Here is a 16,697-nt window from a genome sequence, read left to right as displayed (position 1 = left end):
ATATATATATATATATATATATATATATATATTATTTAATTATTTTTAAGGTGTCTTATAATAATAGGATAATGCAAATTATTGGACTTATTGGGCTCATTATTATAGAAACAATATGGTTGTAGTCACTTTCAGAACTCTTTTTTATTTTTAATAAATTGTAATATTTTTCTTCCGTTTTAATAAACTCGAGCACTTTCACACAACTGCAAATCTAATAATAAAAATAATGTTTGACGTGGATACTAATATAGTTTTTAGTGTTTTAAGTGTGAATGGGCTTTCAAACAATAAAACATTGATAAAATAGACTAGTTAAAATGTCATCACGATCGACCACTGCTGTTCAAGCTGGCTCTACAAAGAGGGAGATTGATTAAGATGGCAAGTTCTGTAAAATATTTTATAAAAATAAGTATTTATTGAAAGTGGGCTACACAATTGTAACATTTTTGTAATTTTCATTCATCCTTGCTGAATCTATTTTACTTAACGATTGATTCAGTGTGATTACTTTAGCTAAATGAATTACATTAAGTAAGCTTATTTTGGATGGTTGCCTTTTTTCTTAATAATCAAACCACTCTCGGTGCGAGGATGCTTGATTGACTTGCGAGATCTGGCAACATCGAGTAGAGTGAGCTGAGCGAATAGACATAAGGAGGCAGAGCCGAGCTGACATAGACAAGAAACGTCCACGTTTGACAGTTTGCCAATGTTTGATTACTGAAAAACACCACCTAACAGCAATAATAAACGCAGTTCCTCTCTATCTTCATGCCTTGCGGCTTCGGTTCGCATGCTCTGTGTGTGTCGGAGGGGAGGATGCGCGGCTGAAGACTTCAGTCCGGTTGACAAGGCGCGGAAAGACCGAAGCATCCGCATCCCGAGCATCCCGACAGACAATCACAGCGATGATGGAGGGGCGACACGAGTTTTTATGCGGTGTTGTTGAGGGTAAGTTTACGGATCATCATTAATCAGAGCGCTTGGGTGGGAGCCACAGATACGACCAAAGTGATACATGAGATTTATTCGTTAAATGGCGCGTTTAACGTGAATTAGTGCGGCAATGTATTGCCAGACCGTAATTTACTCAAATTATTTACGGAAAAAACAATCGCCAAGCTATAAAGACACCTATAATTAGCCTCTAAAATAACCCATTTCTAATTTATGGGCTAGTAGGGCAATTCGTCTTATTAAGGCGCCGTGGAGCATCCTGGGTATTTATTTCCATATTTATACTGGAGTGTGATAGGAAGCAGCTGGCCAGAAACCATAAGACGCACACTCTCAGACACACACACACACACACACACACACACACACACACACACACACACACACACACACACACACACACACACTTCTGTCCCCTGTGCACACCCAGGCGTGTTGTGCACATCTCCTAATTGGCCATACTCTTATTTGCAGCTCAGTGTCACATTATTGGCTCAGTGGGTGATTTGTCTTTTTTTTCTCTTGTTGAAATGTCACCCTGCTGGATTCCAGTAGCTTTTTCGCGCTGACCCACTTCTGCTCTACAGTCCAAACTTTAGGACCGCGCTGGCATGAATACCCAGAATCTGAGCTGAACATGTGGGAAGCAAGAGGGGAGACACGCTTTATGATATATATACGTAAATCTAACTTTACTTGCATACATGCAGAGATATGTACTGTGTAACAAGTCTCAGCTATGCGATCAATTATATCATTGCAGATTGTGAACAATATCACCCTGCTCTCTATATGTATCAGTCACAATTTGCTATATAGTATGTATCGTTTCCAGTGAATATAATGTATGTATGCAAATAAAGTTGGATATATCTAAATATATAACTTCATCCGCATACATTATATTCAGATCACATTCGACTGACTGCTGCAAAATGTACACTTTGTTATCACCCAAATGTAATCTGCTAAATACAACTATAAAGCATGATCATATTAAGATATCATAAACATTAAGTCATATTATTTTTCTGTAAACTTGCCTGTAAAATTGTAAAATTTACATGACATATTTTTAAGTAGAAATAATACTAAATAATAAATAGTAAAAAAGACTACTTTTTGATTACGTTTGACGTTACTGGAAAAATAAATGGGTTAAGCTTGTACCATATCAATATAAAAAATACAGAGCATAATTAAATATATTCCTTTTGTTGTTATTAACACCGCAAGTTGCATTTAACATTACAGTACCTTTCCTCCAACTGTGGTTTCGAAAGGAACCTCAGGGGGTTTGTGAGTTTGATGAAAAGCCAATAATTAATTGCATCGTAAACATGTAAAATGAAAATATTGTTTTAAAAATAACATCAATTAATATAAAACACTTACTAAAATAACTGAATGCCTTTTTTAATGACTAATAGTTTATTGATATGAATAATATTTTATAATTAGCAATAAAAAAGTAGCCGTAGTCTGAATATGAGTATTTTGAAATGCAATTTAATTTAATTACAAGCATATAATTTTTTGAAGCAGATTAAGTAATCCAAATTACGCTACCTAGATCAGGTCACTGCATATTTAGTATGCGAAAAACAGCATGCCGAAAGAGTAATATGTCCGAATTCATAGTATTTGAAAAGTGCCTGGATCACCTACTACTTCCACCGATATACTGGAGCATCAAGGGACTTGTGATTGGCAGTGAAGCTGAAGTTTGTCATGTCACAGTGAAAATATGATGATAGAACAGGAGAACATCACTTTTAATTGCACTGCCCATATTTATACAACATACCTTTTTAACAGGCACGAGGTTTAGGTTTCAAAATTAAGTTCAAAGTCCAAAAGTCTGTTTACATTTAAAATAGACTTGACAATGAGTTTTTCCTGCTGATGGCCAGAGCTATACATTTTATACAAAATCTTTCAGCATGAAATTATTCTATAGAAATGTTTGATTTCTTGTTGCTTACATACCAGTAAGGCCAGTCATGTTATATTCATAATTACTGTAGCATGAATATATGCATGGTTTGTTTTTCCATCAGCGTGGCAGCCAGCATGAATAATAAATAATAACTAACCACTGTCTTACCAACTGCAGCAAAGATTATTTATCAGCTTTCAGTACAAGTTAGTCAGATTTTATTGAGAGGATGGATGAATATTGTAAATGTGGACATGGATTTAATTTAGGATTAGCTGATGCGACCCTGGACCACAAAAAATATTTGTAGCAATAGGCAAAAATACATTGTATGGGTCAGAATGATAGATTTTTGTGCCACAAATCATTAATAAATTAACTAAAGATCATGTTCCATGAATGTATTTTGTCAATTTCCTACTGTAAATATATTCAAACTTAATTTTTGATTAGTAAAATGCATTGGGAAGAACATTATATTTAATAACTTTAAAGGTGATTTTCTCATGATATTATTTTTTTGCAACCTTTGATTCCAGATATATTCAAATAGTTATATCTTGGCCAGATATTGTCCTATTATAACAATCCACACATAAATGGAAAGAATATTTGTTCAGGTGATGTATAAGTCTCAATTTGAACAAACTGACACTTATGCCTTGTTTTGTGGTCCAGGGTCACAAATATGAAATATATATATTATATATCAAATTACATCTAAATATATAACTTTACGCAGTACATGGATTTAGTGTATTTAAATGTTTTGCTAATTATTCTAAATGTTTTCTGCTCAAGCAACCATAAAACAAATGGTGCAGCAAAAAGTTTCTCATCGCAGATTATTCTGGCCAAGAGCTACCCACTTCCAAATGAAATGAAGTGAAATGACCAGCTATAAAGTATTTAGAGTGAATTCAAGTAGAGCCAATGCAGTTTTCATTGCACAGAAAACACAATAAAAAAAGCTAATATTTGCATACACAACTCTAAAAACGACGCATTTTACTTGTTACGTAGTGCCGCAAAGAAAGCTTCGATGCATATGATCCTGCGCTGTTTCCCAATGCCCACCCTTAGCGACGGCCCTGACTGGTATTGCATAACTGGTCCGGTATAGCATGAAAGCACCAAGCCCATAATTCAGAGTCTGCCCAAAATCCGACTGTTTTGAGTGGGTTGCGATGAAGAGGAGGTGGTAGAGAACAGAAATACTGAAGCTTTGTGATGGTTATGAAATGCTGCCTTGTGTAGATGGAGAACAAATGACGTGTGTGTCTGCATGAGTTAAAGGTGTGATATATTTGTATATTGTACTCCTTAGGTTTCTATGGCAGACCCTGGTCAATGGAACAAAGGAAGGTGCTATTTCAGTGGTGAGTACGGGATCAGTGAGTGCACACACACGGTAAAGATAGGATGACGAGACTGCATTTTATATGCACTTGTATCACTAAAGGGTCACAAAATATCATACATTATATATCTGCAGTTATATAATGTAACATGGGAAATTTATTTGGATCATATTGGCAGCACGGTAGTAGCAGAGCAGTACAGTAAAGCTGCCCGGGGGGCAGCACAGAGCAGCTGGTGCGTTGCAGAGGTGTAAAGTCGTGTAGGCAGAGAGACAAATGGCTTTTTATGACTAATGACTGGACACTGGTGCCAGCATGACGCCTTTCTACATCGGCCATGATCAGACAAGTCCATTTTGAATCAGAGCAAAGTATAGGAAAAGAGAGAAGTTATTATTAATTTATTCTTAAAGAAACAGTTCGCCCCAAGATGACAGTTTGCTGAAAATGTGCTCACCCTCAAGCCATCTGAATGATTTTTTTTCTTTATTGGAAATGATTTAGAGAAATTTACCATTACAGCGAATAGGTGCCATAAGAATTTCCAACAAAACTGAAGCCGTTGGTCAAGCTGGTTAACCTAGGAAGCCTTCCTGGTTTATCTAGTTAAGAATCCTGGAGATGACACCCACACATAAGCACCTAAAACATGTATTTGCTGCTGACCTGTATTAAGCCCCTGCTCCCATTCACTCTCAAAGATTTTTCTCTCTTTGCCGCAGCACTAATGAACAAGCCCACACTTTACTCAGTGATTTAGCATTAACTAGCAAAAATGAAGTACACTTCCCTCTAAGTTTAGTACAGCAGATTTTCTTAAACCTAAAAATGATGAATAATAGCTCGTGACTGATGTATTCTTTCCCATTCTGAGACATTGTTAAAAACACATGGCATATGGCATACATACTATGTGAAATATTACTGATTGGTTTGTATTTTTCAGCCTGTTCTGATTGATGCCTTGGGTTGTGACGTCCACATCAGTGGAATTTACATTAATGTACGATGGCTTGAACATGACTGAAATTAGAGTGTGTGGGAATCTATCTGCACAGGAAGAAAGGAGAGAAACGAGAGAGTATCCTACCCACCCACACACACAAATGACAGAGGCACCGGTCCAAATTCAACACTGGATGAAAAGATTAATAGTGCTGGGGAAAGAAGGGGAATGAGATCTTTTTCACGCTTGAGTGAGAGTGAAGCGATTGTGCTGATGCAGTAGATGAAGGGAGAGAAGGAGGAGAAAAAGGAAGTGAGGGAAGAAGAGGGAGAGAAAGAGCAAATGATAGATTCTATCTGTGCATTAGCATTTTAAATAGGTTGGAGAGGGAGAGACCCAAAATTAGCTGTGTGTGTGTGTGTGTGTGTGTGTGTGTGTGTGTGTGTGTGTGTGTGTGTGTGTGTGTGTGTGTGTGAGTGTGTGCACACGTTTGCTTGAGGTTAACCTTTGGGGAGGTTCTTTAATATTTTAGACAAGCACTAACTCAGCCTCAATCTATTTAGGGAGTCTGCTTTTCTCCTGAGACTCCCACACAGACACACTCATTCTATGGTAGGCACAGATGTAATATTTAATCTTTAGTTAACTCAGTTTTTGTCTGAGATGTTGATTAAGACCTCCCTTATAACACTTGTAAATAAACTCCCTTATAACACTTGTAACACTTGTTTTCATGCTAGTTTATATAATGTCCACTAACAATTTCCAACAGTGCCTCTACAGTTTCAGTTTGCTAAGTAGAATTAAATAATACTGTATTTATTTTACAATACAACATGATTCTGAATTAGGCATTTCAAATATTGATTTCTTTTTTTTTGAACACTTTAGAATAGGGAACACTTATTCACTTTTAACTACAACATTTCCCTCAATAAACTCCTAATTTGCTCCTATTTTATAATTAGTAAGGTAATTGTTAAATTTAGGTATTTGGCAGGATTAGGGATGTAGAATAAGGTCATGTAGAATAAGGCATTAGTATGTAATTAATTACTACTAACAAATGGCTAATATTCTAATAATATGCATGCTAAGCAACTAGTTAAGAGATTCTGTTACAGTTTTTTGTCATTCAGCGTTTTAATTTGACAGTATAATAACTTTGCTAACTGCTCTCATGGCATAAATGCACCTTCTTACTTCTTAACTTTTTACCAATAAGTGCATATCACTGCAGTTTCCAAAAGAAATGGAACACCAGAGGTAGTAAAACTTTTATTCCTTTTCACACAAATGCACAGTTTTGATTAATAATCTGACTTAAATAATCTGATTAATAATTATGACTTCAGAACAATATTAATATGTTTAGAGATTTGAAAACTGATGCTTTTGAATGTTGGCTTCACCCATGTGTTTTCGTAGACGGTAGATTTGTTTGGTAGTACAGAGATGCACTTGAGAGGCGAGGAGCTTCGATTCGAATCCTGTGTAACTATGGTTTTACAAAACAGTTCAAATCTGTGTAAAAGGAAGTTGAAATGGCACGGTTTCATCAGCAAATGCATTTTTATATCAGTTTTTATCAACTCTGTCGGGTAGGTTTAGGGTTGGATTTGGTGTAAAACATATTTCCGACATGATAGAGTAATGAAAAAGGGTTCATGTATTGAACCTGTGTTTAGTGTCAGTCGGTGGACATTTCTCTTTGAAACTGCAGCGAAACAAACTGTACGGTACGGAAAAACAGTGTTGCACAAAAGTGCACAGAGGTACATAGTTTTATGAGACCAGGTTGTAAATTTTGGTATTTTTAAAGGTTATATATAATGAAAACCTGCCTTTCCCCAGATTTTAAGGGCTATAATCAAATCCCCAGTGCATCTATCAACTGAAGAAATGTAAAAAAGAGTAACCCAGTAACTTTGTTTAAGTAAGCCTTTTTCTGCATGCGTCTAAAAAAACTAGCATGCCTGATCTCTAACCGCTTGTGACGTTGCACAGGGATCTCATTATAATAACACCGCCCCTTATTCTGTACATTTCCCCCTGCTCTGTAGTCATTCTGATTTCACAAGCGACAACGGTGTACCAGTTCTAATGCAATGGCAAAAGGTTTGAGCAGAACACCCTAACTGTTCTGTCTTTGGGTTCACAGAACACTATGAGTCCAAACCTCAGAGGACACAAGAAAACAATGAATTTATTGATTTATTTACTGTATATTGCTGCTGCCACACATGTAACATGTGATTTCTTTCCCAGCTGTTTACCTATGTAACCGACTGTTTTTGTAACTTGTGCGTTTTAAACGTAAACTGTGTTTGAATGAGAACTTAGTTCAATTTAGGCACAGAACTGTTCTGGAAAAGGGGCGGGGAGCAAAAGCTCATTTGCATTTAAAGAAACGGAAAGTGTTTCTGCTTCTGCTCAAAATAGCCATTTTCAAAATGATATAATAAATTATCTGTACCTGTATTTTGAGCTGAAACCTTACCAGAGACTTATATTACATTTTGTAAAAAGGGGCATAATAAGTGTCCTTTAAAGGAAAAATTGCTAAATACTCATTATGTAAATTTTTATTTTTTTTTTTATTTTATTAAATGCCATTAAATATTTGGGTTTAAAGAATTTAATCTGGGGCATGAATAAAACAATATAATCCTAAAACCATTAAAAAAAACTGTACAAGTTCCCATAGGACTTGAAACCTCTAGTTAAATCTCTGTATTAATAATAGTGCCCATTTTGTGCAGTGATCATGATCTGCATTTAATATTTATTTGGATGCAATTGTGACTGCCACTGAAATGGTTGTATTAGGTACAACATTTGAATATCGTACTGCAGCTAAACTGTTTTTTTTTTTTCAGAAATAGGTTGAAATTCATAGAGGGGCAGACCATTTACTTTTTTTCTCTGCAGAGGAATCAACCCTTAGCTGTTGTTTCCCTCACACTCTTTCAATGCAGGAAATTCGACCTCTTATATTATTAATGATGCAAGATCAATGAATGTCTCTATTTATGCCTGTCTCTCTCCTATTCTCACCGCTGTGCCTTGTGCTCTTCTTACACAGTATTCTCAAAACATGAAAAATACATTTTAAATTCTGAAATGATTTCAGATTCTCTTAATGCACCTGTTCCCTATCGTCCCTTTCAGGATGCAGATGTGGAGTTTGAACACATATCTGTATGGTCCTAAAGACGATCTGAAGCACAGGTTACTGTGGAGGGAGGTTTATTCAGCAGAAGAAGAGGGTATGTATATATGTATATATATATACACACCCAGTATTTACTCAGATTACTGTATATAGAAGCACTGGGATAAAGTGTTTATTTCATCATTTTAATTTCATTTACTGATCTTTCGTTATTTTTACTATGCTCTAGAAATTAATCAATAACTATATACATTTTTGTATATTTTGCCTGCGTTCAGTATAACAAAAAATGACTCACGAGTATTGTTACATTGAATAATGTTACTCTTTGTGACAGTATATTTTTTAGGCTATCACATTTTCATTTTCTCTCCATCTTTCTGTTACTGTCTCCAGCTCAGTTGAAAGCTTTGGTGTGTGAGGCAGAGTCGAGGGGTCTGACATTTGTATACGCTCTTTCTCCTGGTCAGGACATCGTCTTCTCCAGCTCTTGTGACCTTACACTGCTTAAACGCAAACTCAGACAAGTAAGCAAACTCACTTTATCTCTCTCTCATTTTCATTTGCTTTCTTGTAATCAAAGACACATTAGCACAACAGTTTGACTAATATGTTTGCTCATGAATGCCATGTTCTCTTTAATTTCACCACTAGGTGTCAGACCTGGGCTGTCAGGCTTTTGCCCTTCTCTTTGATGACATTGATCACTCCATGTGCCAGTCAGATACAGAGGCCTTTTCCTCATTCGCTCACGCCCAGGTTACCGTGGCCAATGAGATCTTCCGTTTCCTGGGGGAACCACCTGTCTTCCTGTTCTGTCCCACTGGTAAGCTAATACATAAATATGTCAAGCTTAGTTCATTAAAGAGAAAAAATCAGTTTGGAGTCACATATAATGATACCTTAAAGGAATAATTTACCCAAAACTGAAAACTTCATCATTATTTACTCACCCTCAAGTAGTTCCAAACCTGTATGAATGTCTTTGTAAATTGTATTTTGAAAAACGTTTGTAATCAAGCTGTTTTGGTCACCATTGACTTCCAGAGTATTGTTTTTTTTATTATAATGGAAGTCAGTGGTGACCAAAACACCATGATTTTCAAAATATAATTTACAAAGACATTCATAGGTCTTAGGTCAAAATATCTTACTTTGTATTTGACAGAAGAAAGATTTGAGGGTGAGAAAATGATGAACGAATTTTCATTTTTGGATTAACTATTCCTTTAAAGGTATCGTTCAAACAAAAATTTAAATTGGACATATTAAGACATATTAATCCTCAGGCTAACCAAGATGCACAAAAATTAGTTTCTTCATAGGATTTTGGAGAAATGCAGCATTACGTCACTTGCTTACAGATTGATCCTCTGCAGTGAATGGGTGCCGTCAGAATGAGAGTTCAGACATCTGATAAAAACCTCACAATAAATTCACAAGCGTCCAGTTCATCAATTAACATCTTGTGAATTAAAAGCTGTGTTTATAAGAAACAAATAATTGAGGCATAATATAGGTTCTGGCCAAAATATCAATAATATTCCATGAATCCGTAATCTATACTAATCCCCTTCTGTCCTCTCACATTAATATTCGCCAGCATATTTTGAACGGTGTTATACAGTTTTCACCTGTGAGCAGTGCTTATTTCTCTCCTGATTCAGACTTGAGGAAACAATGGTTTGAAGATATAAATGAATTACTGATGGATTTGTTTAAGACACGGCTTATACTTTACTAGACGTTATTTGATGGACTTTAGTTACGTAGATTGCTTGTGATGCTTTTGTCAGCTGCTTGGACTCTCGTTTTGATGGCACCCATTCACTGCACAGCATTCATTTGTGGGCAAATGATGTAAAGCTGTAATGGAAAAGTTCTCCAAATCTGTTCTTTCCATCTTAAATCCACACTGCCATCCCTCTGTGCCTTTTCTTACACTGTTCTCTCCTTCTTTCCCCAAAACAGTACTGTGCTGTTATTTCTTTTCTCTCTAGAGTACTGTAGTTCTTTGTGCACTCCTAGCGTGTCAAAGTCTCCCTACCTGCTGACAATTGGGGAGGATCTTCTCCCTGGCATCTCTGTCATCTGGACCGGTGAGAGACATTTTCAGTGTATCCTTAAAAAATTCACACTCTCATTTCAGAAATCACATTTCTAACATTCACACATTTGGTCACATCATTCTCCCGTAGGAAATAAGGTGATTTCACGGGAACTGAGTCCTGAATCACTAGCTGAGGTCCAGTCGGTGCTTCGAAGGCCACCCCTCATTTGGGACAACCTTCATGCGAATGATTATGACTCCCGACGTGTCTTCCTGGGGCCTTTCAAAGGCCGCCCCCCTGGACTCAGGGCCCATCTGAGGGGTCTGCTGCTAAATCCAAACTGCGAATTTGAAGCTAATTTCATCCCTCTGCACACACTGGGAAGCTGGTATAAAGAAGGAAAGGAAGAGGTGAAAGGTGAGAGCAGAATGGAGGATAGAGAGGCTTCAATACTGTAGTATGGATATGTTAATATTATGAGATAGATTCCCACGGCATGCATAATCTAATAAAATGTATATCTTGAATGGAATGTAAGTTGTTTTGGACAAAAGCATCTGATACTGTAAATTCATTAATGTCAAATGTAGAGTGTTTAAACAAACAGTTAGTTGCACTCAATAAAAGTGTAAAGAAATATTCTGTCCCTTGCTGACCTAGTATGACTTCTGTAGGTGATGAAGAGGCCTATAGTGTGGATAGAGCGTTGTCATGTGCCCTGCAAGACTGGATGAAGGAGCTCAGCCTTCCTCTGCAGCCTGGTAAAGCATCCTGAAACATCTATTAAAAAAAAAAAACAACTCTATTTATTTGTAAATTTGGAAAGTGATGTATGTACATTAAATATATTTACATTTTCATGAAATATAATAATAACTAAAAACATTTTTAATAACATTTTGTTTTTTTTAACATTTTAGTGCCATTTATGTATTATTATAGTAATTAGTAATATTTGTAACTAGCTTTTATTTTTATAATTTTTACGTATTTTAATTTTAATTTTAATTTTAGTTAACGTTATGTGGTGCTTTTATTTTTAATTAGTCATATTGTATTTTTATTAGTTTTCTTTTTATTATTTATTTCTTTTCATTGCTGTTTATTTCATTGTTAGTCTCACAAATTTTAATATTTAAACTTATTTTATTTTGGTTTTCTTCGGTTTAAAGTTTAATTTATACTAACTGATTATTGATTATTATTTTTATATAATTGTGTCTGTTACTTATAGGACGTCAAGTGAGGCCAACAGACCTCAAGCCCTTAACCCTCTCTGCTAAATCAAAGTCCTCCGATAGCTCAGACAATCAAAGTGGAGCTCAGCCCAAATGTCCCATAACCTCTTCACGGAGCACAGGGGCTCTCGCTAGCGATGAAATCCCAGCAGACCCTGTTATGAGCAAGGATCTGAAAGCTGGGCAGAATCAGGTCTCCAGGAGCTTCAGCCATGAAAAGACCTCTAGAAGAGGATTGTGTTCTGGGAGGGTTCCTCTCAGCGACGCCCAGGTCCGGCTGCTGGTAGGCCTGTACTACCTGCCTCATGAACACGGACCACCTGCTCAGAATCTGCTGCAGGACCTCACGTGGCTCAAAGCCAACTGTCACTGCGTCAGCGTCAATGGCAATGGCAAGAAGGCCTCGCCACAGAAGGTGAATCTGTCCTTTTTATTAAATACATTCACTATTACTTCACTTGTAATTTGATTTGTTTTAAATTAAGTTAATTATATTGAGGTGATAGCAACGATTCATCATGAACGCGGCATTTGGTTGAGGCTTTTGTTGTTCATTTTTGCTCTCTCAGGTAGAAGAGTGGCGGGACCGCGCGGGCCGTTTTCTGGCTGCGTGTGATGATGTGGCTTTACTGCACGGTGCTGTTGTGAACAGCATCAATAGGGCTGTTCTCTACGACCTTTACCCTTACATCTGGGACTTGAGAAACACCCTGCTGGTGGCCAAGGCTTTCATCTGCTGGCTGGGTGAGAGAGGCAGTAGGGATGATTTGATCTTGATGATCTTGTCATGTATGTGAACAATAGGAAGTGAAGAAAACATATCCCATCTTCTCATAAGCATATTTCCTTTCACAGAGGGGCGTATACTGAGTGAAGGTTCTCCACTAGGCTCCTGGAAGAACTGCTTCCACTGTGAGTGCCAAAATGCACCTAGACAATGTAGCATATTAATTCCTACTCATTTAGTTTTCTGAAGTATATACTAACTATACTAAGTATAGAAAAGAAAGAAATGTGTTTTGCTGCAGCTCTAAAATCTGATCCATGCAGTTTACTCTGCTTTTCAAATGACTGTGGTTAGTAAGATTGTTTCAAAGAAATAAAAAAAATTCATTGCGGTTTCCACAAAAACATCGATCAACATTGATAATAATATATTAGCATCAGAATGCTTTCGAAAGGATCATTTGACACAGTTTTGCAATCACAGGGAAAATTTAGATTTTTTATATTAAACTAGAATGACCAATGCAAAACCAACTCTAAACTTTTGAACAGTATTGTATTCAAACAGTAGTATGTTAAAATATGGTTAATCAAACAATGTCGAACAAATTAAAATCTGTTATGTAATCAACTGAAATACGACACATTCACAGTTCACAGTTAAATAACACAAAATGATTTGTTTAAACCTACTGCTTCCTGCAGTGGGTTGATACTCTTGATGTTTGGGATTGTTAACAGGGTGTGGAGCTTCCTCGGGGGCGGAGCTCCATGGTGTGGAGGCGGAGCCGTGGGTGTTTAAAGGGGGACTATCTGGAGAGGTGCAGGTAGGAATGATATAATTAATGATCCGTTATAAATTACATCATATTAGGTTAAAGTGCCAGATTGATTTGTTGCAGTTTTTCACAGGCTCCTTGATCTTTTCCTGTCTTGTTCTTGTTTTGTCTGGTGTTGGTGTGAATCAGATGCTTTTGCCCGTGGGCACCAGCAGTGAATTGTTCAGTCACCCTCCCCCTCTGTTCCCCACCTCTCGACTTTACAATATACGACCATTCCAGCAAAAAGACAAGGTGACTCAAGCACACTCTTTAATCAACTGACTCAAGCACGTTACACATTTCTGACTCTTCTCATTCTTCTCGTTTTTCTGCAAATCTAGGTGGAGCTGTACCGAATGGTGCGTCAGTTGCATCAGAGGGGTAAAGGGAGCCAGGAAGCTGCCATCTCTCATCCAGATTTCATTGGGGACAGGCAAGAATTGCTCTCAAGCATATCACATATAAAATCTTCTAACTTTCATTGTTCAGTAGATGGTTCCATCTGAGCAAAAACTGTATCTTCTCATTGCAGTCACTGATTCCTGAGACATAGAAGTGACAGTAAAGACATTTATAATGTTCCAAAAAAATTTATTTGACACTGAAGACTGGAATAATGGCTGCTGAAGAGCCAGCTTTGCCATTACAGGAATACATTTCTACAGTTAAAAATATATTCAAATAAAATATGAATTTAAATGTTGTTCATACTAATAAATGCAGCCTTGGCAGACTAGTGCAGACTTCTTTCTAAAACATTAAATCGTATAAACCTCAAATATTTGAATTGTACTGTATATAAAGGGAAACACTTAAGATAACACAAGAAAACAGGAAGTTGTACTAAGTTAATTCCTTAATGTTTTGCACTCCTGAGGTATATGAGAAATATCAGCCTCTTTCTGGTGTGTGTTTGTGTTTCAGGTGTCTGGGTGCGTCTCTGGCCTTGTGCCCAGAGTACAGCTTGGTTCTGGAGGATGAACTGGGTGTATGTGGGTGCGCTGTGGGTATTCTGGATGTCCGCACCTTTGCCAAACGATGTCAGGCCACCTGGCTACCTGCTATGAGGGACAAATATCCTTCACGCCCCCATGGCGCTAGTGGACATGCTGCAACGAAGGTAAGAGTTGAAGCTAAACACACGACAACACTTATTATGCATTAATAAATTCTGACGTGTGTTGAATTGCACTTTCTCCTCCAAAACCCTAGGAGGCGCTGCTGTATTTTCATGAAGAACAGGACTATCCAGACTCCCTGCTGTATCATTTCCCATCTCAGCTCAGGCTTGAGGCTCTTCCTGAACTGGTGGACTGTAGTGTCAGTCGTAGCCTCCTAACAGCCCTGCTAACGGCCCTCAAAGCTAACGGTGAACTAGCATTCATTTTAAGCATATTTCCAGACTGGCTAATAGTATCCTTGATATGTGCTTATTTAATTTATCGTTCTTCTTCAGGTTCCCAAGGTGTTTTTTGCGAGGTCCAGCCTACCGATGGATTACGGATGGAGTTTTTGACAAAGCTGGGATTTCTGGAGATCCTCCGTGGAGAAGCACGGCCTAGAGAAGGTGTAGTTTTGGGGAGGCTGTTATAGGCAAATGTCCAAAACACATAAGATATAGCTGAAAGAAATCTGATTTTAAATGAACATGCCATGTTTGAGGCTGGAGCTGCGGTTATAGTTGCGCTTAGAACGATGGTTGGGCTTAGAGAGTACTTTGGTAAAAAAAACATACAAATATTAATAAAATAAATGCATTTTGCATGCCAAAATCAAATTCAATATCAAAAAAAGAAAAAGTAATATGTTGATCTGTTTTTAGTGGGCTTTTAGGCATTTCGTTTCAGAGAAAAACTAAAAAATTGGCATCAGACTGATTATTTGTTATGTTTGTTAAAATATTTCATTTGTGAATATTTTATTTATAATAGTAAAAGCCAGAATAAAATTGTGCAAACGCATTTAACAAAGCAGCCAGTGACTTCAGAGAAACGTAGGTTTACGTTATGTGTTTACACAGAAAGTAGTTGTTGGATTATCAGAGATTGTCTATAGGCACTTTTTGTGATTATTTAAAGAATTATTGACATTTAGTCACGTTGGACTTGGTGGGAACAGGGCTTTAAGCTTTATGGTCAAAGCTCGGGGTTTTGTTAAAAAACTTTAGGGACACAATGATAACAGTGATCATATGTTTACAGCAGCTTAATCATCTTTAATCAGCATTCAGTTTGCTCTTTTATTAGTTCACATAAACCTTTGGCTCTGCTGCTGGGGATGATATAACTCACAGTTTTTTTATTGAGAGTGTCTGTGTTGCAGCTATAGATGGCTGTAGGTGCAAAAAGCACAATGTTTCTCTTTTGTATTCAGCACACACACACACACACACAAACTTCCCCTAGCCAGTCATGGTCAGGCTCACAAAGCAGACTCCTGAATATTGTCACGTAATAGACATGAAATAGTTCCTCCAGTGTGCTGAAGGGACCCTGACCTTCCAAGATTGATGAATCATGGTGCGTCTCACAGGGCTTTTTATAGCTCTTTCTTTGAATGAATCTCTCTTCTCACACATACTCACAAATCTTCTGAGAGGCTAAATTATTGTTAGCTCTAGCCTATTCTCTTTGTCCCTTCACAAACACACACACACACACACACACACGCACACACTCACACTCTCACTGTATGCACGTTTGCCCACACATTCAGTAATATGCCTTCTGATCTTTAACCAATAGCCTTTTTAAACGCCATGGCAATCATAATAAAAACAAAATAATTAAATCAGCTTTTTTGCACCAATGATTCAATATTGTTTGATATAATCTCACTGATTTGAGATTATTTGCTAGTTTTTGTACGTTTATGGTTAAAGACATTTCATTTTGCATGCTAACTTCACTTTTCATCCATTTTAGAGCACTTTCACTATTTCTGCAGGTTTTAATGTTGGAATTGTGATATGTACACTGAAAGGTCTCAGCTTAGATAGTAATATTTAATGTTAAATTGTTTGCATTTAATGTTTTTAAGGATTATGGTACAGTACAACTTCAGTTTTTGTAATAATGGAATAAAACGTGTTTACAGCATCATTAAAACCCTTATCTTTCTCGCAAAAAGGTCTCTCTTTTGTTTCATGTGTATAAGCATCTACATTATATTAATTTAATTCAATATACTCATCAAAACACTACTGTTTGTTATATACACAAAACAGATCAAAAGTGTTAGATAAATTATGTTTTTGCTACATTTATTTGATAAAAATGCTGTAAAACAAGAGTATTGTTAAATATTATTACATTTTTCCCTATTTTAAAGTATATATATATATATATAGTAGTATATATATATATACAGTATATATATATATATATATATATATACAGTATATATGTATGTATATATATATATATATATATATATATATACATATATATATGTATGTATGTATGTGTATGTGCTGAA

The 16,697-nt window shown here is 36.6% G+C and overlaps 1 protein-coding gene across 1 annotated transcript; it reads left to right on the top strand.

Moving 5' to 3' along the window:
• Positions 1-634: 634 nt before the first annotated feature.
• On the top strand, positions 635-16,348 carry si:dkey-183c6.8 (protein O-GlcNAcase). Its single transcript, XM_043243109.1, has 17 exons — positions 635-957; positions 4,230-4,281; positions 8,381-8,478; positions 8,781-8,911; positions 9,039-9,210; positions 10,385-10,483; positions 10,583-10,852; positions 11,110-11,196; positions 11,670-12,088; positions 12,243-12,417; positions 12,529-12,585; positions 13,141-13,226; positions 13,368-13,472; positions 13,562-13,653; positions 14,145-14,340; positions 14,433-14,589; positions 14,677-16,348. Exons 1-17 carry the CDS (start codon positions 915-917, stop codon positions 14,811-14,813), a joined length of 2,376 nt encoding a protein of 791 aa, XP_043099044.1. The 5' UTR covers positions 635-914; the 3' UTR covers positions 14,814-16,348.
• Positions 16,349-16,697: the final 349 nt, after the last annotated feature.

This window comes from Puntigrus tetrazona, chromosome 7 (genome assembly GCF_018831695.1).
Source record: "Puntigrus tetrazona isolate hp1 chromosome 7, ASM1883169v1, whole genome shotgun sequence".
Classification (NCBI taxonomy): Eukaryota; Metazoa; Chordata; class Actinopteri; order Cypriniformes; family Cyprinidae; genus Puntigrus; species Puntigrus tetrazona.
This window is presented reverse-complemented; position numbering and strand designations above follow the sequence as displayed.

What these genes read in the sequence shown, in the direction of transcription:
- si:dkey-183c6.8 (XM_043243109.1), top strand. Translation starts at nt 915, where the DNA reads ATGATGGAGGGGCGACACGAGTTTTTATGCGGTGTTGTTGAGG. An exon ending in CAGCCTTCCTCTGCAGCCTG is followed by an intron (nt 11,197 to 11,669) that starts GTAAAGCATCCT and finishes TGTTACTTATAG; the next exon opens with GACGTCAAGTGAGGCCAACA. An exon ending in GTGGACATGCTGCAACGAAG is followed by an intron (nt 14,341 to 14,432) that starts GTAAGAGTTGAA and finishes CCAAAACCCTAG; the next exon opens with GAGGCGCTGCTGTATTTTCA.